General features: G+C 41.9%; 2 protein-coding genes across 3 annotated transcripts; both read left to right on the top strand.

Moving 5' to 3' along the window:
• Window positions 1-242: 242 nt before the first annotated feature.
• LOC117262041 (uncharacterized) lies at window positions 243-4,732 on the top strand. The gene is made up of 3 exons (XM_033634668.2): window positions 243-1,770; window positions 2,945-3,062; window positions 3,188-4,732. Exons 1-3 carry the CDS (start codon window positions 989-991, stop codon window positions 3,632-3,634), a joined length of 1,347 nt encoding a protein of 448 aa, XP_033490559.1. The 5' UTR covers window positions 243-988; the 3' UTR covers window positions 3,635-4,732.
• A 2,659-nt stretch (window positions 4,733-7,391) lies between these two features.
• On the top strand, window positions 7,392-22,410 carry rbl2 (retinoblastoma-like 2 (p130)). 2 transcript variants are annotated; one of them, XM_033635731.2, is made up of 22 exons: window positions 7,392-7,732; window positions 9,822-9,952; window positions 10,460-10,660; window positions 10,812-10,876; window positions 12,205-12,333; window positions 13,523-13,683; window positions 13,998-14,062; window positions 14,378-14,549; window positions 14,654-14,817; window positions 15,167-15,279; window positions 15,376-15,479; window positions 16,035-16,172; window positions 16,466-16,630; window positions 16,806-16,914; window positions 17,045-17,308; window positions 17,381-17,580; window positions 17,690-17,866; window positions 17,957-18,028; window positions 18,585-18,684; window positions 19,070-19,317; window positions 19,630-19,803; window positions 20,239-22,410. In XM_033635731.2, the coding sequence occupies exons 1-22, from the start codon at window positions 7,595-7,597 to the stop codon at window positions 20,404-20,406; spliced, it is 3,258 nt and encodes a 1,085-aa protein (XP_033491622.1). In that variant the 5' UTR covers window positions 7,392-7,594; the 3' UTR covers window positions 20,407-22,410. The 2 variants fall into 2 exon arrangements, with proteins under 2 accessions (XP_033491622.1, XP_033491621.1); XM_033635730.2 differs by having other exon boundaries at window positions 19,067-19,317.
• Window positions 22,411-23,509: the final 1,099 nt, after the last annotated feature.

Here is a 23,509-nt window from a genome sequence, read left to right as displayed (position 1 = left end):
AGATACTGAACATTGTGCAACATGTTATCAACCAGCAGCTTCGGTCTAAAAGAATCTGTCTCAGACTTCTATCTTAAAACAATATGGGTGGAAACCTGCTGCTGAGGCACTGACAAAACTTCAGACTGTAAATGGATTGTAAGGCAGGAGATGACTTCACCGTCTTCTTCAATAGCTTCCACTTTATGTGTTAGACTGACTGAATGTGGAAAAACTGAGACGTTGAATTTTCATATATTTTTCTAAGGATATTGCAGGCTGTCCATCATCTGTTTTGTAAATGGATGAATGTTTTTAGAAGGGGTTGTTACTTTTGGGGTATTAGGAAGTGGTTTTACTGGTCCAGCCCAGTGGAGATCAAACTGGGCTGTAAGTGGCCCCTGAACTAAAATGAGTCTGAGACACCTGTACTAAAATAAAAGTTTTGAGTGCAAGCTTTTTCCCAAAGAAAATCTAAGTTGGGTGAGCGCATACCCAACAGCTGGGGTCTCAGGAAGATATAAAATATAAATGGGGTCTCCTTTACCATCAAGATAATGATGATCGGACTCATTTGGCTATTTATAAAACAAAACACACAATATAATTACTCATTCTTATTTCATTTATAACGCTACAACCATTTCATTGTATATTGTATATATTTCAGATTGTCTACTTTACTACTAGGCTACATAGTAGTCAATGTGTATGTTTATCTTTGTTTATCTTTGTTGTCCATGTTTTGACCTGTGTGTATATGCTGTGTATTTACATTGGCAGAAACCTGAGTTACATTAAAGCTGATTCTGACTTTGAAACATAATTAATCATAGAAATAAAATCAATGTATTTCTATAAGATTGATTCATAAGATCTAAGCTCTGATTCACACTCCTCACCAGCAGGTGTCGGTACTGCGCCGGAAACGGTTCCTGTCTGACCGCCGTTAAAACCACCAAAGAAGAAGAAGAAGAAGAAGAAGAAGTTTGTTTACCGCCAGTTCAAAATGGAGCCGAACCCGGAGGATCCTCCTTCACTAACGGCAGCGTTACTTTACTCCGTGCTGAGCCTGAATGTCCCTCCGTCGGTCGGTAACCAGATGTTCGAGCTGTACCGGGTCCAGACGGCCCTGCTGAGGCGGAGGAGGGTCCGGGAGAGGATGGAGCGGGACCGGCGGCGGCGGCAGTACCTCCGGAGGAGGAGGGCGTTCATTCTGTCCTCCATCACTGCGATCCTGAGCCTCATCACCACCACCACCAACAGACACGTCTGGGTCCTGAACAGGAGCCCCGGGCAGACCTTCTGGTCTTCAGCCGAATCGTTTGACGATGAGGAGTGGAAGGCGCAGTTCCGTGTGTCCCGGGACACCTTTGACTACCTGCTGGAGCGGATTGGACCGGCCATCAAACGACGCAGGACCAACTACCGGGTCCCGATCGAGCCGCGCCGCAGACTGGCCATCACGCTGTGGTGGTTCGCCCGGTCCGGGGAGTACCGCTCCATCGCCAGCATGTTCGGGGTGGGGATAGCGACCGTGTGTGTCATCGTGCGGCAGGTGATCTCAGCCATACTGGACCGGCTGTACCGGCGCGTCGTGTCGCTGCCGAGCGGACAGCGGCTGGAGGACACCATCAGGGCCTTCAAGGACCGCTGCTACCCGCAGTGTGCCGGGGCCATCGGCGGGACTCACATCCCCATCGCCCCACCGAGGGACAATCCGGACGACTACCTGAACAGGAAGGGGTGGCACTCAGTGATCCTGCAGGCTGTGGTGGACCACAACATCTGGTAAACACTGCTTACTAACAAGTACCCAAGTACTGTACTCAAGTAAACATCTGAGGTAGTTGAGTATTCATGCTACTTTGTTCTACTGCATTACATTTATCTGACAGCTCTACAGATTAAAACACTTCAAGAGTTCATAAAATCTGATGTTAAAACAGTTTGTCTAAGTCCATCTGAAACCATTAGTCCAATAATCAATCAGTGGATTGACTCAATATTAATGCAAAACTTGAAAAATATTAATAATTCCCCATTTATTTTATTGCATATTTAAAATTGTAATAATATTGTATCATGGATCTTCTAGTGATTCCCACCCCTATTACCAAGTAGCATAGGTTTTCACTTACAAGAAATCTGATTTGTTTTTTGATGCACATATTAAACATACAAATAAACATATTTAGAGGAAGTAAAAATAAGGCAAAGTACTGCAACACTTCACAACATAAACATAGACAGAAAAGTTATAATGAATATGATGACGCTACAATATAATGTACTATAACATAAAAATATAAAACAATATGTACAGTATAGCTGTTTCAAAAATAAATACGCTGTACAGTTTTGTGCAGGATGTGCAAAATATCAGTCAGGGGTTGTGCAAAAGTTACGGTAGAGCAAGAAAGTCCAATATGCAGAGACAGTGGCGCAGCAGGGGGATAAGAGTCCATGTTAGTGAGGGTCACGACTCACAAGCCTTGTCAATGGGGCCCACTGCAGTCAGGAATGAGCTGTTTTTGTGGTGTGAGGTTTTGGTCCTGATGGACAGCAGCCTCCTGCCATAGGGGAGTGCAACAAAGAGTTTGTGTGCGGGGTTGGAGGCTATCTGTCCTGTCTGCCTCGAGGTCCTGGAAGTTCCTCCAGGTCCTGAGGGGACAGCTGTTTACAGCCAATCACTTGCTCAGCAAAGCATATGATACACTGCAGCCTGCCCTTGTCCTTGGCAGTGACAGTAGCGTACCAGGTGGTGATAGAGGAGGTGAGGATGGACTCAGTGATGGCAGTGTAGAAGTGCACCATCACTGTCTTTGGCAGGATTTTAAATGAATTGTTTTTACTTGTGATGAAGTATTTTTACATTCTGATATTGGTAGTTTTATGTCAGTGAAAGTTTTTTTAAATTGAAGCAACCAACATGACTTGAACATGTACTTTTTGTCCCTCACAGTTTCACTGACGTGTACGCTGGCTGGCCTGGAAGTACGAGCAGCTCCACTGTGCTCTCCAGCTCAGACCTGTACCTGAAAGCAGAGGACCGCCCTGATGGTTACCTGTTCCCCAGACAGGTGAGTGCACAGTCCCTTTTCACCACCTCCTTGCATGTCGAACAGCATCAGTCAGAGTGCTGAGGGGGGCGGGGAAGCATCTGATCCACTCAATCAGAATATTAAAAGTGAAGTCTCCCTTTCAGAGGTCTGTCATGTCTGATGGAGTGGAGATCCCCATCCACCTGATCGGTGATGCGTCGTTCCCTCTAAAGCCGTGGCTCATGAAGGGATATTGCCAGGAACACCAGCTGTCTCCTGAGCAGCGTCGCTTCACCTACACCCTCAACTCCGCCCGCTCCGTGGTTGACACCGCATTCACACGGCTGAAAGGACGCTGGAGGTGCCTGCTGAAAAAGAGCGACATCGACGTCTCCATGATGCCCAGAGTTGTGGCCGCGTGCTGCGTTCTGCACAACATCTGTGAAATCAGAGGGGACAGTTTCCTCCCTGAGTGGAACTTTGAGATTGCTCCTTCTGGTAATTATCTAAGACAGCCTGAAACAGAACCGTATGAAGGAGACACGTACTGCACTGCTGAGGTCATCAGAGACATTGTGACTTATAACCTGTTGACGATACTGCAGTACTGAAGGTGTGACTGCAGCTCAGACAAAAGACTTGATGTCATTGATCCAACACTGGTCACTTGATTTATTTTAAAAGCACTAGATCTCCAGGGGATCTGGGGTCAGTACATAAAGCAACTTAGTCTGCATCTTACTTGGTCACCTGTCTCCACTGAGTCTGACATCAGTGACCCTGGATATTACCCGGTATCATGAAGCTGGGTGTCAACTTCAGACCTTCATCATCAGAACCATGAATCAAGCACTTACTATGATATGAGATAAAACAGTGATACCTGCAGGAGAATTCTGTTACAGCAACAGAAAACAAGTGATACTCAGTGAGGTGAAACATAAACAATATTATCACCAGAGTAAAATAAGAAGATGCAGAAACATCTGCTGAGGCAGAAAGAAGCTTCAGTGACGCCTAAAGCCCTGGTTTCACACCTCAATGTCACAAACCCAACAGCACGGCTGTTTGTCATGTTCACACAGAGTGATCAGAAAACTTGGACAAAATGAAACTGTGCTGAAAATTTGTCAGTTACTGATCAGCATTATGCACATTTTGGGTCATTTTAGAATTCATAAGCTAGGATGGATTTTTTTTTAAAAACTTATGTTAAGCTACTTTTATTGGGAAAAGCGCATTTGCCCCTGTTATATTTACATTACATTGTATGTTTTCTTATTGTGCAAATGAACCTTTCTCAAAGCGTTTTCATATTTCTTGTTGCAGGCTACATTTTTATCAAAATTATGCTTTCAAAAAGTGGTGGGGACAGGGTGTCTGCAGGTCCTTTAAATGTCTCAAAATTTCTGAAATTCAATTTTATAAATATAAGGCCTTTAAAGTCATTAAATATTCTTAAATTGTAATTTAATGCAATGTAATTGCCACAAACATTTATCTTATTTAATTAATCCATTTTAATTTCTTTTGGTTAAATGAGTCGAGCTTTTCTGTGTTTAAGTCCACATTTATGTCACAAATCTTTGTAAACCTACTACTGAACCTCATACTGGCTTTTTACTTTGTACTTGCACTTATCTGTTGGAAAAAATGTATTAACCTAACTCACTCTAATAATCACATTGCTACATAAAATCTACCTCTGCACAGGACTCATTTATTTTTCACTTATTTTATTCATTTAACAGTGACAGTGCACAGCTACTTAGCTGCACCAGAGTTAGCTAAAAGATCATTTTCATCTGTAGTCCCTGGGCAGGAAATAATGGAGAATAATTTCTCTGCTTAAAGGCACTATTATATAAAAAAACACAATTACAAAATACAACATTTTCATGACACAATGGCTTCAGCAGTAAGACAGCACAATAACAACTCATAACAACAATAACACGACAATACTAAGATACCACAACAACAACAACAACGATAAACTACAACATTAGGATATAAAAAGATTTCATAGTGTTAGTGTTTTGAGTTTATGTGTAATGGGTACATAATTGGATTGATTTTAGCCATGATTTCATCTTGAATTTAAATTCAATTGAATTTGAATCTTATCTCACTTCAAAGCTGTCAAAGGTCAGTAGATTGTGCCTTTGATTGATGTTACAGTGATGAAATTAAGTGTCTGATACCTGTTGACATATCCCCAGCGTCCCCTGTGTAAATGAGACCCATGATTGTGAATGCAGGAATTTTACTCATAATCAAGTATTCTTTATATTTAGAGCTACTGTTGCAGAAGCTAAAGATTGTAATTATTTCTTCCACCACTGTCTTTTAATGTAGTTGTACCCAAATAACGAGCGTTTCAGTCAGGTGTACTATGAAAAGGACAGATTACAGCAAACTTTCGGTGTCTGTGAAGATGGATTTTTGACGTACAGTACAGGCCAAAAGTTTGGACACACCTTCTCATTCAATGCGTTTTCTTTATTTTCATGACTATTTACATTGTAGATTCTCACTGAAGGCATCAAAACTATGAATGAACACATGTGGAGTTATGTACTTAACAAAAAAAGGTGAAATAACTGAAAACATGTTTTATATTCTAGTTTCTTCAAAATAGCCACCCTTTGCTCTGATTACTGCTTTGCACACTCTTGGAATTCTCTCCATGAGCTTCAAGAGGTAGTCACCTGAAATGGTTTCCACTTCACAGGTGTGCCTTATCAGGGTTAATTAGTGGAATTTCTTGCTTTATCAATGGGGTTGGGACCATCAGTTGTGTTGTGCAGAAGTCAGGTTAATACACAGCCGACAGCCCTATTGGACAACTGTTAAAATTCATATTATGGCAAGAACCAATCAGCTAACTAAAGAAAAACGAGTGGCCATCATTACTTTAAGAAATGAAGGTCAGTCAGTCCGGAAAATTGCAAAAACTTTAAATGTGTCCCCAAGTGGAGTTGCAAAAACCATCAAGCGCTACAACGAAACTGGCACACATGAGGACCGACCCAGGAAAGGAAGACCAAGAGTCACCTCTGCTTCTGAGGATAAGTTCATCCGAGTCACCAGCCTCAGAAATGGCAAGTTAACAGCAGCTCAGATCAGAGACCAGATGAATGCCACACAGAGTTCTAGCAGCAGACCCATCTCTAGAACAACTGTTAAGAGGAGACTGCGCCAATCAGGCCTTCATGGTCAAATAGCTGCTAGGAAACCACTGCTAAGGAGAGGCAACAAGCAGAAGAGATTTGTTTGGGCCAAGAAACACAAGGAATGGACATTAGCCCAGTGGAAATCTGTGCTTTGGTCTGATGAGTCCAAATTTGAGATCTTTGGTTCCAACCGCCGTGTCTTTGTGAGACGCAGAAAAGGTGAACGGATGGATTCCACATGCCTGGTTCCCACTGTGAAGCATGGAGGAGGAGGTGTGATGGTGTGGGGGTGTTTTGCTGGTGACACTGTTGGGGATTTATTCAAAATTGAAGGCACACTGAACCAGCATGGCTACCACAGCATCCTGCAGCGACATGCCATCCCATCCGGTTTGCGTTTAGTTGGACGATCATTTATTTTTCAACAGGACAATGACCCCAAACACACCTCCAGGCTGTGTAAGGGCTATTTGACCAAGAAGGAGAGTGATGGAGTGCTGCGGCAGATGACCTGGCCTCCACAGTCACCGGACCTGAACCCAATCGAGATGGTTTGGGGTGAGCTGGACCACAGAGTGAAGGCAAAGGGGCCAACAAGTGCTAAACACCTCTGGGAATTCCTTCAAGACTGTTGGAAAACCATTTCAGGTGACTACCTCTTGAAGCTCATGGAGAGAATGCCAAGAGTGTGCAAAGCAGTAATCAGAGCAAAGGGTGGCTATTTTGAAGAAACTAGAATATAAAACATGTTTTCAGTTATTTTACCTTTTTTTCTTAAGTACATAACTCCACATGTGTTCATTCATAGTTTTGGCCTGTACTGTATATCAGTTTAATTTAAGGAGCCAAAGACTGAATTTAAAACTAAAACTGTTTATAAAGTTGTTATAAAGACGTTTAAATGGTCGTAGGTTTTGTTTTTTAAAAAACACTTTTCAAAGATGTTTTATCTGTTTTTCAGACGGACGTCGTGACAACTGCCGTGAACTGCTCTCTGACTCAACTAAAAACAAAAACAACCGGAAGTAGTAGTATTTTGATTGACAGGTCGACCCACCCATTCATGCTCAGCTACGCACGTTTAGTGGGCTGTTGCTCAGATACGCTCGTTCTTCTATTCTCTACGTAAAGCTACGCACTAAAGTGACGTCTCACGCTGTGGCTCGTGGCCCTCCTACGCCCGCAGCGGCCGCGCGCCGTAGTACCTGTCAGTCAAAGGACATTTAAATGGCTTCACTGTACAGCGCCGTTTACCTCACTGCACGGTAATAACGCTGTTACGGTGTTATTCAGGCAAACAGCTGCGCGGACACCGTCTGTGTTTACCGTCGGAGGTTCTCTCCTTAATCTAAACCCAAATTTTAACCTTTAAATTTGTTCAGAAAGCCAAAAACAATGAGCGACGAGGACGACTTTTTGCAGAAAGCCCGAGCCGGGTTTGAAGATCTGTGTCGGGCTTTAAATATGGACGAAGAGGCGAGCACCGAGGCGTGGAAAACCTACGAAAACATCAGCAGAAACTTTACATTAGAGGTAAAAACTATAATTAATCTGTTATGCTGATTAATAACGTGTCGTTGTTGTTTCTGCCGCTGCTTCCCGGTGTCCATATTTAACGCTACTGTAACGTTACTGCTAGCTAACGTTGGGTTAATCTAACAATGCTAACGGTTCTTTCAGTCCACTTTATGTCGTTTTACTTTGACAACATAATACAGACGTCAATGTTAAATAACAGTCATGGGTTTGAATGACTTGTGTAAACACCAAACCGCCATTTATGGCTGTAAATATGACACTAAGCCTTCTACAAACACGTTACTGACATGTTAAACCAACATACTGTAAACATGATATAAAGATATGCAGTGCTGCGAGCTGCTGGGATGTAAAACTGTAAATGTGATGACATGACACGGTAATAATAGCACTGTATGGTGACATTACATGACGATAATAACACCGTGAGGTGCAGGAAGCCACTAGAGGGGAGGATTTCCAACATGACTCAGTGTAACTGAATACACCACACTGACTGATGATTAATGACACTACCTGCTTATTTAATACGTGTATTTATAGAGCACTTCAGCCTGTGATCCCTCTGCACACTGCTGCAAAGCAACTACTGTAACTACTGTGTACTTAAGTGCAGCTTTAAGGTACTTCTGTGTCTACTGATTGGTATTTTATACTTTTACTCCAATACATTTCTGAGGGAAATATATGGGGATAGATTTGTCTCAGAAAACTAATTTGCAAAATAAAATGGACCTGCAAATACACAAACAAATTCCAGAAATTAAAACCATTCATTCAAGCAAATATTTGTGAATGCAGTTTTTATTTGTGAATCTCAATTCTGTGCTTGCCGATTTGTATTTTAGGGGGGGGTTCTATCTATTTGCAGATCCGTTTTATATTTGCAAAATAGTTTTTTTGAGTTTACTTTGTTTTTGTATTTATGGAAGATGTTTTAAATTTACAGATTGCACAGTAACACACAGGTTGTTTCTAGGGAAGAGGAGGCCTCAGCTCCTCCTCCCTACAAACAGTCGAGGCTATAATGAGAACGATTACATCATTTTCATTTTCTGCTGTCATTAAATTATTTATTTTATTTGTTCATTCTTTACCACAGTAAAAGTGCTGATACTACATTGTGAAAAATACTTACTTACTTGCATTCAAAACCTTACTAAAGTAAAATTATGTAGTTATAATGAACGAGATGTAGGCCTAGTTAAAGTAGGAGTAGGAAGACACTGAGCTGCATTAATGTGTATGTTGCATTTTACTGCTTTAGATTTTTTGAAGAATGCATTTATCACATTTTTCATGAACAACATAGAGCAAACCAGCTTAGACATAATATGACAAAATGAGCAGGGAAAAATAAGAATCTAAAAATTAAAAAAAAGATTGTGGGCATTATATCCATCCCCAACCCTCAGCACCCCGACAACACAGAGGTAGCATCAAACAAATGATGCAAAAAGCAAGATTACAGTAAGACTGATTTCAAGGATATGTACAGAGACTGGCTAAGCCGATTTAGGAAACCCTTGTAATGACAGTGCAGGTTCAAATGTATTTTAAGTAGGGGTCCCAAACATTATAAAAAGTGTCCACTGAGGTGTGAAGAATACAAGAGATGTGTCACTGGGAACACACTGCAGTATAAGACTGTGATATGACTTTTCCATTAAAGCAGCATCCTTGATAGAAAAGAGCGAAATATTTTTCCTAGCAGCAAAAGTCAAAAGATTTAAGAGCCTCTTGTGTTTGATATTTATAATATGACCATCTGGGAGAGAAGTAGGAGGCACTCAGGGTCAAATTCTGTTTGAACACCAAATATAACACACAGTTCATCAACAGAACTGGACTAATAGCTTTGTAGCTGCTGTAGATGTTTAAAGCTGTGCTCATTTTAACTCATTAGTTCATCATATTCCATATAACATCATCATGTGTTTGTTGCGTGACTGCCCTGTGAGAACCACAAATCTTTTTATGATGTCAGCTCTGTGACAATGCATTGTCCAGCTGATCCAAGAGGGTTTTTAAAGACTTTATTTAACTTAATTTTTAACACCTTCTTTTACTTGGTTATGTGCAGGGCAGCGAGCTGCACTGGCTGGCCTGTGCTCTGTACGTGGCCTGCAGGTCATCAGTGCCGACGGTGGGGAAAGGCACTGCTGAGGGGAACTACGTGTCTCTGACCAGAATCCTACGCTGCTCAGAGATGAGGTAGGCCCGTAATGCACCTGTGCACTCACCTGAACGTCTGTCCTGTGTGTGTTTTCTGTCCTGTGTGTGTTTTCTTACATTTTACATCCATTAATTCAGAAAATAATGGATGAATCTGCAATAAAAGCAGTTTTTGTTGCAGCTGTACTATATTCATATTTCAACATCTGACCTTGAGTTTAGTCTTAAAATAAAATCATTTCAAACTGAAACGTGATTATTATGTTTGCTGATTTATTTGTCCTCTGGAATATAAAACAAAATTGTGGTTCTTAAAGACGTGAACTGTGTTCCAGCTGGATAAAGTCTGTTTCTTTGCTTGAGTCCAGCACCTGTAATCAATGAATCAGTGTGTACAGGTCTTTGAGTTACAGTTTGAATGTTTATCCTGATGGTATAAATGTTGGGAAGAGAAGTGGATCATTAGTCAGATATATAAACATCAGTCACTGTTCAGTCATTGTCTCTGCGTTTGCTGTAACCCTCCTCTGTTCTCTTTTCTTGCAGCCTGATAGAGTTTTTCAGTAAGATGAAGAAGTGGCAGGACATGGCCAACCTGCCGCAGGATTTCCGTCAGAGCACCAACAAGCTGGAGAGAAACTTCACCGTGTCGGCGGTCATCTTTAAGAAGTACGTTCCCATCTTCAAAGCCATCTTCAAGGCGCCGTCAGACGAGCCGCCCCGAGTTCACCGCAGCCGCAAACAGAGGTGGGACACAGTGACCTTTGACCTCAGCAGAATATATGGTCTATCACCACAAAATGTGTGACATAAGTGATGCAGTAACTAATTTATTGTAAAGCTGATGTATTTTAGGGTCCGTGATTGATTTTATTCCCTTCATGTGTTTCCTCTGCAGACGCCATCCCTGCACTGTGACTGAGGTCTTCAACTTCTGCTGGGTTTTATTTGTTCATGCTAAAGGTAAAGATTAATTTATTCCTTACTCCATTCAGAGTAGAGTTGCTGCATCAACAGAGGCCCATGGTGCGAGAGAATTTTAATGTAAAGACTGAGAAACCTGACATTAAAGGACATATTCAGTCCATCTTTTAAAAAAACATGTCACCTCTGATAAATGCACTGCACTCTATGTGAGTAAATGAAGCATGTTTGGTTTTTGAGTTCACCAGAAATTTTGAGAATTATTTATGCTCACATAGCGTGTGCTGTGCTAGTTTAGTTTCTGGATTTATTTACTTTATTATCCACAGAACAAAGTGTTTGACATCTGTAAAGTTATACACATCTGGACCACATCTGAGTCACAGAGCATCTGATTACCAAAACATTAACACTTGACAATATCTGAAAAAACTCAGAAGGGGGTGTAGTTGTGTTTTTGTGTTCTGTTTTGTTATTTTTATTTATTTGTAATTCTCTGCTTTCATGATTTGCTGAGTATTTTTGCATTTGGTATTTTCTTTTATTCATTGGAGCCTTTTTGGTTCACTTTTATTGTGTTATGATTTGTACTGTTATTTTAAAATGTTGGCGGACCCCAGGAAGAATAGCTGCAGCCCTGCTGTAGCTAATGGGGATCCTAATAAACAATAAACAATAAACACACAGTACTGCCCTGTGGTGATGCCTAAAATAGTTAAAAAACAAAAACTTCTGATCTGGATAAAAAAATATTTCTGCTGCACCATTAAAAATAGATTTTACCTGTTTCTTCAGTTGTGACTGTATTTTCTGTCCAGGTAGCTGTAAAATGACATACAGCAGTTTTTTTGAAGTTCAAGCAAAGTTAGAGTGTTTTTTTTAATGATTATATAAAATATTAGAAAGAAACATTAACATGTACCAAAATAATTAATAATAAGTTTTAAGTTTTGGTTCAAGTTGCACAAATTGTGCATCCCTGGCCAACTGTCTTTGTTGAGTTTAAAAAACAAAGTCACATCTTTGGAAAGAAATCTTGCTCTTGTTGCAGCATACAGATTTTTTTTAAAATCCAGATGGTTTAAGAAGTTTTTGAGGATCCAGTTAAAACCACCAGAACAACATGATGTTAAACATGTTCTGAGTTTTTATGCTGGATATTAATACATGAGAGGAACAAACTGGAACAGCTCTGAAGTGCTTAAATCCATGTTAATCTCCCCACTTGTGTGTATCTGATGTCTTGACGACAGGAGAGTCCAGTTGAAACCTGCCTGTGTAGATTTGGCAGTAATACACTGCCAGCGTAGCCTGAAGACATGATAATTCCTCATGTGGTGTCATGTTGTTGTCTCTCCCTTGTTCAGGGAACTTCCCCATGATCAGTGATGACCTGGTGAACTCGTATCACCTCTTGCTGTGTGCCCTCGACCTCGTCTTCACCAACGCTCTGCTGTGCAACGCCAGGAAGGACCTGCTCAACCCCAGCTTCAGAGGTACCTCACTCTGCACCAGCGTCAACATTCTGCGCCCTCATAACATCTGATCTTCTGAGGATCTCATCCGTGTAGCTTTAGCTCTGAAGCAGAAAGAGACATCCTCTCACTTTAAGCTTCTTCCTGCTCACTAAAACATCAAAGTAACGAAAAAGGAAAACCTTCTAAAATACTGATCTCATGTCAAGCAGCTATAATCTGTTTTGTTCAACAGCATATCAGCTTATAAAATGATGATATGTTAATGTATTTACTGCTTGTTTTGGCTGAAAACTAGAGGTTTAAAAAACGTTCATGTTCATGATTGATCAGATAGAAACATATTTTTGCCAGTCAAATATATGAACCACATCCCCTCCACACACTATGTCTCAAAGCTCAAAGTAAATGTGGTCACAGAGTTGTGAAACACATTGTAGAGTCGTAAAATTAAATCAGCCGTGGCATGTAGGAAGCCTGCTTATCAGTGCGGTACGGCACTAAATCAAAGGTGTGAAATAAATCGGTTTTGCTTTTTGTGCTGAACGAATTCCAGCAGTGTATATCAATGCTGTCCTGTCTCCCTGTTGACACCTCCTGTTTCCTCAACTCCACCTCTCTTTCCAAACATGCTGTGTATTGAAGTGGAGAACCTGTTGAGAGAGGAAACTGTGCTGACACCACGTCAAACTGTATTCAGACAGGAAACTAGCTTTTTTTCTTTTCTACATGTTGGTTTGAAAATCTTAAATTACACCAGAGAATTTAAGATGCAGTGAAACCGTGTTGGTCTCCTGATGTCCTGTGAAGGAGGACGATGGGATTCAACAGACGAAAATACAGTTAAAGAACATGTTGAATATGAAATAATCAATGTGAATGGCAGAAAGATAAAAAAAACAAAAAGACAAAATAGAATTTAAAGTTTCTATATGCAACAATCAGAGCATTAATACAGCAGCAACTTCTGTTTGCTATGTAAAGATATAGTGGAGTATATTGAATACACTGAAGTGATTTCTCCCTGTGCGATACAACAACAAGGAAGTCTTTGTTACAGATTAAAAACATGTTTATTATCACATTTACCAATCTTTTAGATGACTGAAATGTTTCATCAGACTCTGCTGTAACTGCACGAGTAGTTATCTACTGATCCAGTTATCCGTCTGATCATCAGGTGACTGTACCTCTGTCTCATGTCCTGCAGGTCTCCCAGAGGACTTCAGCAGTAAAGACTTCAGGCCGTCTGCAGGTCCGTACTGCTTCATAGAGCAGCTGTGTGAGCTGCATGACGGTCTGGTGCTGGAGGCCAAAGGAGTCAAAGAACACTTCTGGAAACCTTTCATCAAGAAACTCTTCCACAAGAGGGTGAGACACTGTGCTCTTCCATCATCGCTTAATATCTTTATTTAAATGTTTCTGATTTCACTGTTAATGTCCCAACAACACCTCACCTGTTATTTCACTTGATTTATCAAATTATGTTATGGTTATATTTGTTTTCCACAGAACAGTTAAATCAACTAAACATCATAATATTTAGAGTCTTCATCATAATTCTCGTTTTCTATTTTTGACAGTTAGGAAGGATACCAGGGAAACATACACACACACACACACACACACACACACACACACACACACACACACTGGTCTGATGGTGTGTATGGTCTCTCCCACAGATCATCAGAGGAAAAGAGGACAGTCTGACTGGCTTTCTGGATCCGATGAACTTTGGAGACAGTTTGTGAGTGCTGGCTGTCGTCACACTGCACCACTGTGGTTTAAAATCCCATCTTCATGTTCTGTCATGTGTTCATAATGTGCTCTGTATGCTGTGGCTGCTCACATGTCATCCAGCACACTGTGAATGGACACACTTTGACTATATGGAAAGTTATGTTGTCTGAAAACCCTCTTTGAATCCATGGTAACATGAGACTCTCTGTTGACATCCCCCAGAGCATTAGGGGAACTATAGGTCCAAAACTCGGGGTTACTTCTCTTGATTTTGCTCAGTGTCAGCCTTTGAAAACTCTAATCTGCTGAACTCTTCCCACAGTTTGTCTCTGACTCGGGTGTATGAGGAACATGTTCTGGCCACCGGCAGTCTGGATGAGAGGATCTTCACCGGTGAGGGGGCAAGCGAGGACATCGGCACCCCGGGGCCCTGCCTGTGTGAGGGGGTGGAGAACCAGGATAGCGCCACCTACAGGCTTCACACCAGCCTCACTGTGAGATTAATGTCAAACTCTTCTAAAGCAGCATCATTTAAACAGTGTCTTGTGTTTTTTAATCTGACCTCTGGGTTTTATTATTGTGTCTCTCCTCTTATCAGGCGTCGGCTCTGAAGGTGTCTACTCCTCTGACAGGGAGGAAGTACGTTCAGGAGAACAGCTTGGCGTCTCCGGTCTCATCCGCCATGAAGAGTGTCGGGCGACTCCACACCCTGCTGTCAGGAACCAAACAGGGGCCGAGTGCTAAGCTCACAGAAACTCTCAGGTGTGTTTCTGTCAGTTCAAACAGTTTACTCTGAACACAGTCTGTGAGTTAACAGTATAACTTAAACAGGTTGCATCATACAAGTTAGTCACAAAGATGCAGAGTTAAGATATAATTTAAAATGTACACCTCCACGAGCAGGTGTAAGTCATTCATGATTAATTGTCTCCACGCCGGCAATTCTCGTGGTCAGATCCATTATGTTTTTGGGTTGTTCAACATCCATCCGTCTGTTTGTCTGTTGTTTTCTCGTGAAAGCAATATCTTAAAAATACTGCTCCCTTGTAGAGCACAGAGTCTCAGGTGTTAAATCTTCTGCAGTGCAATGACAGAACCTTTCTTCCTGTAGGACCTGTGCCAGAGACCCCAGTGATGTCATCAAACAGCGCCTGAAGGACATGTTCGAGCTCCTCTGTCAACATTACGAGGGCAGCGGGGCCGAGAACAGGGGGATGGAGAAAGGTACACACACACACACACACACACACACACACACAAACACAGAAAACATGAGCACATGATAGACTTATTTTCTCTAAATAAACTTCCTGTTCACAGACATGGCAGTGAAGTACTTCCACTTGGCAGAGGCGCTCTACTACAGGATCCTGGAGTCCATCATCGAGAGAGAGAAGATGATCCTGGGAGACGCCGACCTGTCGGTGAGTATCTGCTTCTGGAGAATGATGCAGTTGTGAAGCCTGGGACAGGAAGGGTTTCTGAATCTGTATATCCTAAATAATGTGCAGATCCTTAAACGACTCAGGCCACCTTTAAAAGCAGCTGTAATTATCTACTGCCTTCTAATATTGAGTTTATCACTTTTATTTGTTTTTTTATCTTTTTTATTTTTACATTTTATGTCAATAGTGTACATGCTCACATTTTCTCATATTTAGTCATTTCAAATTTATATGTCTCTGCAGCTCTTTGAAACTGGCTCCTAAATGAGTGATGCGTATAAATGCATTTGCATTGACATGGACATTTAAAAGGACTCTGTTCCTATTGAACTAGCTCTTGTACATTATTCTAATATTTACTCTGGAAAGAAACAGATTTTTTTTTTTTTACAAATGGACACCTGTCAGTTAAAGCTTGTTCTTTACCTCTTAGGTTTGAATGAACAGAGAATAGAAATGTGTAATACTGAGATTATAGAGGAACAAATCCATAATTTCTCAGTTGACTGTGGTGTGTGTGTGTGTGCGTTTCAGTGTATTCTGGAGCAGGACATCTTCCATCGCTCCCTGCTGGCCTGCTGTCTGGAGATCGTTGTCTTCTCCTACAGACCTCCAGGAGATTTCCCCAACCTGATCTCCATCTTCCAGCTCCCCGCCTATCACTTCTACAAGGTATCAATAATCACTTCTGTCACACTGTATGTCAATATGTTTGTGTCTGTGTGTGTGTGCTTGTTTTTTATTTTTAGTAACAAAGCCTGCAACAGGTAACATAAATAATCACAAATAACACATATAAATGAAGACAGCTCACTGAAATTATGTGAAAATACTTTTCGGTTTAGCGCAGCATCTGAAGTGATGCAGGCGCTGTAAAACATGAAACATTCTTTGTTACATGAAAAACATGTAACATTAAAGAAAATTCGATTTGTGTGTGTCCGTGTGTGTGTGTGTGTGTGCAGGTGATTGAGGTGTTGGTGCGGTCAGAGCAGGGTCTGTTTCGGGAGGTGGTAAAGCACCTGAACCAGGTGGAGGAGCAGGTTCTGGAGAGCCTGGCCTGGACCAGCGATTCCCCGCTGTGGGAAAGCCTCCGTACATCCAAAGACCCCGTCCCCGCCTGCCAGCAGGTCCCTTAAAGTCATATTCATGTCATAATTATGTAAATATAATTATTAGACATGTAGGTTTTAGTATTCTTCAGTGTTTGTACGCGTACATTTAAATATTTTTCTGTTGTTGACGTATTTATGAAAACAGAAGCTTCAGCTGTTTGTGAGTGTTTGTTGTGTGGATGTGTTTCAGGTGATGCCTCCACAGTATCTGGAACAAAGCGACGAGAGCAGCAGCGGCAGCGTTCCCGTCACTCCAATCAACCACGGAGCTGACCTCAACGCCAACAGCACTGTCAAAGGTGTGTGTTTGAATTTATTTAACGCTGTTACTCCAGATATATTTCTTTACCCATCAGGCTGGGAAAACATGTTGTTTGTTTATAGATGTAAATAATCATTCCGCTTCCCCTTCTCCTCCTCCTCCTGCAGGCATGTCCCCCTCCCCCACCACCCTGCTGGACCGGTACAGTTCTCCTCCCACCGGCTTGCATCGTCGCCGCCTGTTTGTTGACCCGGTGGACGGCGAACCTGGAGTCACCTCCAGCACCTCCACCAGCACAGCGCCACCCACTGTGACCAAGACCGGCCAGCCCAGCCTTGTCACGACCATCCCAGCCGGGCAGACTGTGGTCACCATGGCAACCGCCACTGTTACTGCCAACAACGGGCAGACAGTCACCATACCTGTGCATGGTGAGGGAATGTTACACTGACTATGAGACATGAGTGACATGAGTGACAGACACTGACCTCTGACCTCTGCAGGTATAGCCAATGAGAGCGGAGGCATCACCTTCATCCCGGTCCAGGTGAGCGTGACCGGACAGGGTGGAGCTACGCTGCAGCCGCTGTCTGCACAGACTCTGACAGGCACCCTCACTGTCCAATCACCCGTCACCAAACCAGCTGTCAAACCAGCCAGCAGGCCGCTGAGGAAAGGCTCGCTGTCGCTGTTCTTCAGGAAGGTACATGTTGCATGTTTTGCTGTTTTATAGTCACTGTTGTGTGATTATTCTTTCAAAGGTGAAAGGTGGATACTAATGAAGTGGAGTTGTGATATTTCTTCTCTCACAGGTATACCACCTGGCCAGCGTGCGCCTCAGAGATCTTTGTGCCAAACTGGACATCTCATCAGATCTGAGGAGGAAGATCTGGACATGTTTTGAATATTCTTTGGTTCACTGTACTGAGCTGATGATGGACCGTCACCTGGACCAGCTCCTCATGTGTGCTGTTTACGTCATGGCAAAGGTCCGTCTGTCTCTGTGTGTACATATATCTGTGTACTCTGTATGTGTTTCTCTGTGTTGAAGTAAATGTACATGTGTTGGGTTTTGTCAGGTGACCAAAGAAGACAAATCCTTCCAGAACATTATGAAGTGTTACCGCACGCAGCCTCAGGCCAGCAGCAATGTAAGAACCTCTCAGTCAGCTCGACTGCTCCCTACACACGAAGAAAACATGTTTACCATCCAAACTATTTACAGTTTGATGAATCATTAGATCATTTCTTCAAATAAACGTCCTCTGACCTGGTAGAGTTGGGTAAAAGACAGGCTTTACTTCAGTAAGAGTAGTAATACCACAGTGTAGAAATATACAAATGAAGTCCTGCATTCTAAATGTTACTTTAGTGAAAGTACAAAAGTAAAAGTACTCATCATGTAGAATTTTATATATTCTATTGCTGTATTATGATTATTGATTCATTAATGTGTTCATTACTTTAATGTTGCAGCGCTTATTGTATTGACTTTATGTACTGCTGGGTAGTTTTATCTATAAGAACACATCATTGTTTATTATTTATTATATTTTGTATTATAATCTGAATCTGTAAAGTAACTAAAGCTGTCAGATACATGTAGTGCAGTCAAAAGTACAGCATTTGGAAATACTTAAGTAGAGTACAACTACTTCAGAATTGGATTTAAGGGTGTGTGTGTGTGTGTGTGTGTGTGTGTTTCAGGTGTACAGGAGTGTGTTGATCTCAGGGAGGAGGAGACGACACTCAGGCAGCAACGACACCAACAAACACAACTCACCTGCAGACACCACCCAGGATCCAGGTAAGAAAACACCTGTTTTAAAACTCTCTGCTATCTTTAATGTTAAAGTGAATGAACAGCCACATTTATAATTTAATTAGTGGACTTGAGTCGCATGTTTTGGACTTGAGTCAGAATTAAGTCACAAATTTGATGACTTTCGACTCTGCTTGACAAAATAAAAAAAGACTTGCAACTCGACTTGCACTTCAACACCAGTTACTTGTACTTCGACTTGAGCCTTTTGATTTGGAAATACTTGCTACTTTCCTCCCAACCCCAAAGATTACAAATTCACACAAAACATTAATAAATGCAGCTTAAAAGTTTATTCATCCAACATTTATGTGAGGAAGAACATTTATTGTTTCCTTGTTTGTTACTAACTGATGTCTCCTCTCAGCAGGTGGAGACATCAGTCCAGTTTCTATCCGCTCCAGCAGCACCATGCCCACCCCCCAGCCTGGCAGTGCCCCCTCCACCCCCACCAACACCTCCAACAAGAACTCCTCCTCCTCTTCTTCCTCCTCCTCCTTCACAGTGGGTGACGGAGAAGAGGAGCGAGGAGACCTGATCCACTTCTACAATAACGTTTACATCAAACAGATGAGACACTTCGCTCTGAGATACTCAGCCAGCTCGCCGTCTGCAGGGGTACAAACACTTCACATCTACAGACATACATGTGTAGTATACACAGGGGCATGTGGTGCTTTTTTATGTATGTTTACCTGATTATTTACTGATAGTAAAACATGTTGAGTGTCTGAAGGAGATGTTACAGGGAACAGGGTTGTCCACTGAGTCAAAGATTCATACAGATAGTTTTGGCGACCCAGTGCCTTTCTTCAGTTGTGAAGCTCCAGAGTCTCACTGCTCTGAAGTTTTTCATGCTTCATGTGATGAATTTAGGGAACACAAAGCTGTTCAAAGTTCAAAATGAAACACTGCTCTGTATGTTTGCAGGTGGAAACCCCCCCTCTGTGTCCGTACCCCACCCTGAGGACAGGCTCCCCTCGTCGCATGCTTCTGTCCAGCAAACACTCCATCTACATCTCACCTCACAAGACAGGCACCGTCCCCACACCGCCCACCCCCAGAGACAAGATTTACTACTATATCTGCAGCAGCCCCCCCAACGTGAGACCCCACACACCCTTACACACACTGTACTACACTGTATATCTTCACAGTACACATATAAATGACACGTGTGCTGTGGGGAACAGACTGATGAAGATGTTGTTGAGTGACCGAAGATCAAACTTTATCCAGAGGTTAAAACTTCTGCAGCAGCTGCACCACAAAGAAGGAAACAGCACAAATACATAGAGAGCAACAGTTATAAACAATAAAGATTATCAGTAAGGTCATGGAGCAGAGGCTAGACAAGGGAAATATGAAAAAAGGTAAGGTCATGACTTCAGTGACAACATTCAAGAAGCCAGACGAGCATCTCAAATCACACTTTAACCCATCATTATCTTGTTGTTTTAACTTCAGATTAAAAAACACATGTTGATTGACTTGATTCTGACTCTGTGACCTCTGACCCTTTGACCTCTGACCTCTCAGCGTCTGCAGGAGATCAACAGTATGATCCGCACCGGAGAGACACCGACCAGGAAGCGCAGCCTGCCTCTGGAGGATGAGACGTCCCCCAAGAGGGTCTGTCCAGATAACCACTCTGCTCTGCTCCGCCGCCTGCAGGATGTCGCCAACGACCGCAGCTCCTCCCACTGAGACCACACACATACACAGAATATATCACCATTATGACACACCAACACCATCATGCCCCACCTTCACTGTCCCGTCATACATAGTCAGACTTTGTAGGAGCACATTGGTCACTTCCTGCAGTGATAATAGACTTTGTAGTTGTACAAACTGTTCCTGTCCGTGATGTTCTGCTTTCTGAACGTCTGGCTGAGCAGCTCAAAGCTACAAACTGACGCCAAGTTGTTTTGTAACGTGGTAGCAGTGATCTGGAGGCAGCTCCTCTGGCTCTGCTGCACTACAGAGTTCCAGTAAAAGTTGTCTTGCTTTTTGAGGGAAGAGCCAGAAGTTTTCAAACTGTGAGGCTCCTCCCTGAGGCGGGGTGAGGATGGGAGACCGGTGAGGGACAGGTGCATGAAGGTGTTTTAACAACAACAGGAAGTTAGTTTGTCAGCTGATTTGACTGCTCACCAGCACAGTCAGCAGGTGGAGCTGCAGCAGAGAAAAAAAAAAAGAGAACAGAACAGAACCAGCTTAAGAACCAGAGGTAATATGGTGGAGAAGGGAGTATGTCCATAAATCCACTTAGGGGCTGTTCTGTACTTATCAGAGGAGGGGGGTGGCTCGGGTGTGACTTAACTCTTTTTAACCCTCCCTAAAGCTACAAATATTTTTCCTTTGGCCTCTCTGAATGACTGTCAGAGATTGCACAACCCTCCCTCCACCATGAATTTATTAGATTTTTGAAAATTACTCTTTGAGAAATTTGAAAGTTAAAAGTGAACGACGAAAAACTGTCTTTTTCAGTCTTGTCGTGCATGCTGGTTAGTTCATGTAGGTGGTTTAATTTTGTGATTTTGATGAGTATCACTATTTTAAGCTCAAATTTATTTCGTTTTTTTTTTTCTGAAAACATGCCTTTTCAGAAAAATCTGTGGTAAAATAAATACAAAATACAACCACTTAATTTTTTTTATGCCCCTCCCCTAAGCCAAAATTAAAAAACACAAGTCCCTCCCCAGTGCTTACGAAATTATTGGACATGCCTCCATCTTTTTGCACCACCCCCTCCTCTCTCATAAATAACGAACAGTCCCTTAGAAATCATAGAAAGAACAGTCTGCAGAACTGAGAATCATCATGTTTTTAAGTTTTTCTGCAGACTCAGTGATCATTGTCTGTAAATCTGTTTGTACACTGCAGACACACATACGCTGCTCACACATCACTCAGCTCACTGTGAATCGACACACTTTGACCACAGATAACAGCAGCGATCAATACGTGATCAATCATCAAACACATTTCTTCTGCACTGCATTGTGTCTGAATGGAGCCGTCAGTATTCTGTCGCTGATTTCTGAACTCTCTGAGTGTGAAACTTTTCATTCCATCCGTTTATTATCCGATACGAGATGAATGTATTTTAGGATTTTATTACTGAACATGTTTTTACTGAAGTGAAGGTGTGATGAAGTTTGTGAAGGCTCAACAGGATGATGTCGCTCTGATGCTTTACTTTGTGTTCTTAAAATGTTTTTACATGTAGTCTTATTAGTTACCATGTTTTCTATGATACTAATAACTGAATATGATTTAATCTGGAGGCTTAAAAGTTTATAAAGAGTTTCATTTCAACAGAGAGTTTATCCATCGTTAGATTTCACCCTGATGTTTGTAATCATGACCATTTAAAGGGCTCGACACTGATTCATCATGTTTAAAGTGATGTTAATGGTCCCAGCAGCAGATTTCAGTCTCAGTGAAACTCTCTGTGTTTGACTCTTTGTTTACTTCCTGTTATCATGTGTTGTAACTCGACCCTCACCGACTGTCCTGATGAGAAGTGTGTAAATATTTGTATAAAAACAGAGAAGTTATTTTATGGAGGTGATGTAAGTTAAGTGCCTTTATTTTTTACTCCTGAATCTGTTTGTTTGTTTGTTTGTTTACACCTGACAAAGTTTATTAGATTTTCTTGATTGTAAAAAAAAACAAAAACTGATGGAATAAAATGTCTAAAGTGAACTGGTTGTTTCTGTGTGTCTCCACCAGAGGGCGCTGTTAGGAAACATGAATGACGTTTTGACACTGTCCGGCCTCCATGACTTTATGAGTCTACATGAATTTATTAAACAAGTTCAAAAGTATAAAACCAGCAACAACTTTCACTCACTTTACTTGAATTAAATAATGATAAAACATTGTCTATTGAAGAACAATAACCTCGTCCTCCAGACTAAATTACACAAGTCAAAATTAACACATTCATCTGAAGCTGCAACAGTCAAAGTAAAACTGTATTTAAAACAGACGTTGTGTTAGTGGAAACCAGACAGACTGTAACTGTGGAGGATCTGATCATCATGTGTTGAACTCAGACTGATGGAGCTGAAGTTTACTGTCTGTGAAGAGACTGAACCAGCGTCAGCAGGTGATTTCATTTTCATTTTCATGTTTATTTGATAGGGACAGATACATATACATAGAGAATTGCACAGTAATTAACCAATGCAATGTATCACAGCATTTATAGCTACTGCTAATTTCCAATGCCCGTCCCTAGAAGGGCCTTTAAAAAAAGAAAACATACAAAACAACATACACAACAACAACAAATACACATATTTACATACAGATACACATTCATATTGTTTACCTACCCTACCCTGGCTGACACAGGATGGTCGTCAGCTGACTGAGTTCACCTAGGACTCACAGGTTAAAGAAGCTGCTCCATGTGCTCCTGCAGCTGACATCCACCCATTACCTCCTCCAACACTGTCAACTCCTTCACCACCATCAGCACCTCCACCTCCATCACCATCACCTCCTCCTGCAGCACCTCCTCGAAAGCTTTCCCCAGTCAGTGCTGAGGAGTTACTCTGAGAGCTGCCAGTTAGTTCACACTGGAGGAAGATGAAATACAGCAAAGCCAGAGGTGGGAACAAGTCAGTGTTTTCCAAGTCACAAGTAAGTCTCAAGTCTTTGTGCTCAAGTCTCAAGTCAAGACAGACAAGTCCCAACTGAAGACTGTCAGGTCCCAAGTCAAGCCTTAAGTGAAGACTATCAAGCCCTAAGTCAAGTCCCAGGTGAAGACCATCAACTCTCAAGTCAAGTCCCAAGT

Source organism: Epinephelus lanceolatus, chromosome 5 (genome assembly GCF_041903045.1).
Source record: "Epinephelus lanceolatus isolate andai-2023 chromosome 5, ASM4190304v1, whole genome shotgun sequence".
Classification (NCBI taxonomy): Eukaryota; Metazoa; Chordata; class Actinopteri; order Perciformes; family Serranidae; genus Epinephelus; species Epinephelus lanceolatus.
Note: the sequence above shows the minus strand (reverse complement) of the source record. Positions and strands in the feature narration are given on the sequence as shown.

Coding starts and splice junctions, on each gene's coding strand:
- LOC117262041 (XM_033634668.2), top strand. CDS start 989: ATGGAGCCGAACCCGGAGGATCCTCCTTCACTAACGGCAGCGTTACTT. Junction 1,771..2,944: donor GTGGTGGACCACAACATCTG/GTAAACACTGCT, acceptor TGTCCCTCACAG/TTTCACTGACGTGTACGCTG. Junction 3,063..3,187: donor GTTACCTGTTCCCCAGACAG/GTGAGTGCACAG, acceptor TCTCCCTTTCAG/AGGTCTGTCATGTCTGATGG.
- rbl2 (XM_033635730.2), top strand. CDS start 7,595: ATGAGCGACGAGGACGACTTTTTGCAGAAAGCCCGAGCCGGGTTTGAA. Junction 15,480..16,034: donor TGGGAGACGCCGACCTGTCG/GTGAGTATCTGC, acceptor TGTGCGTTTCAG/TGTATTCTGGAGCAGGACAT. Junction 19,804..20,238: donor TCTGCAGCAGCCCCCCCAAC/GTGAGACCCCAC, acceptor CTGACCTCTCAG/CGTCTGCAGGAGATCAACAG.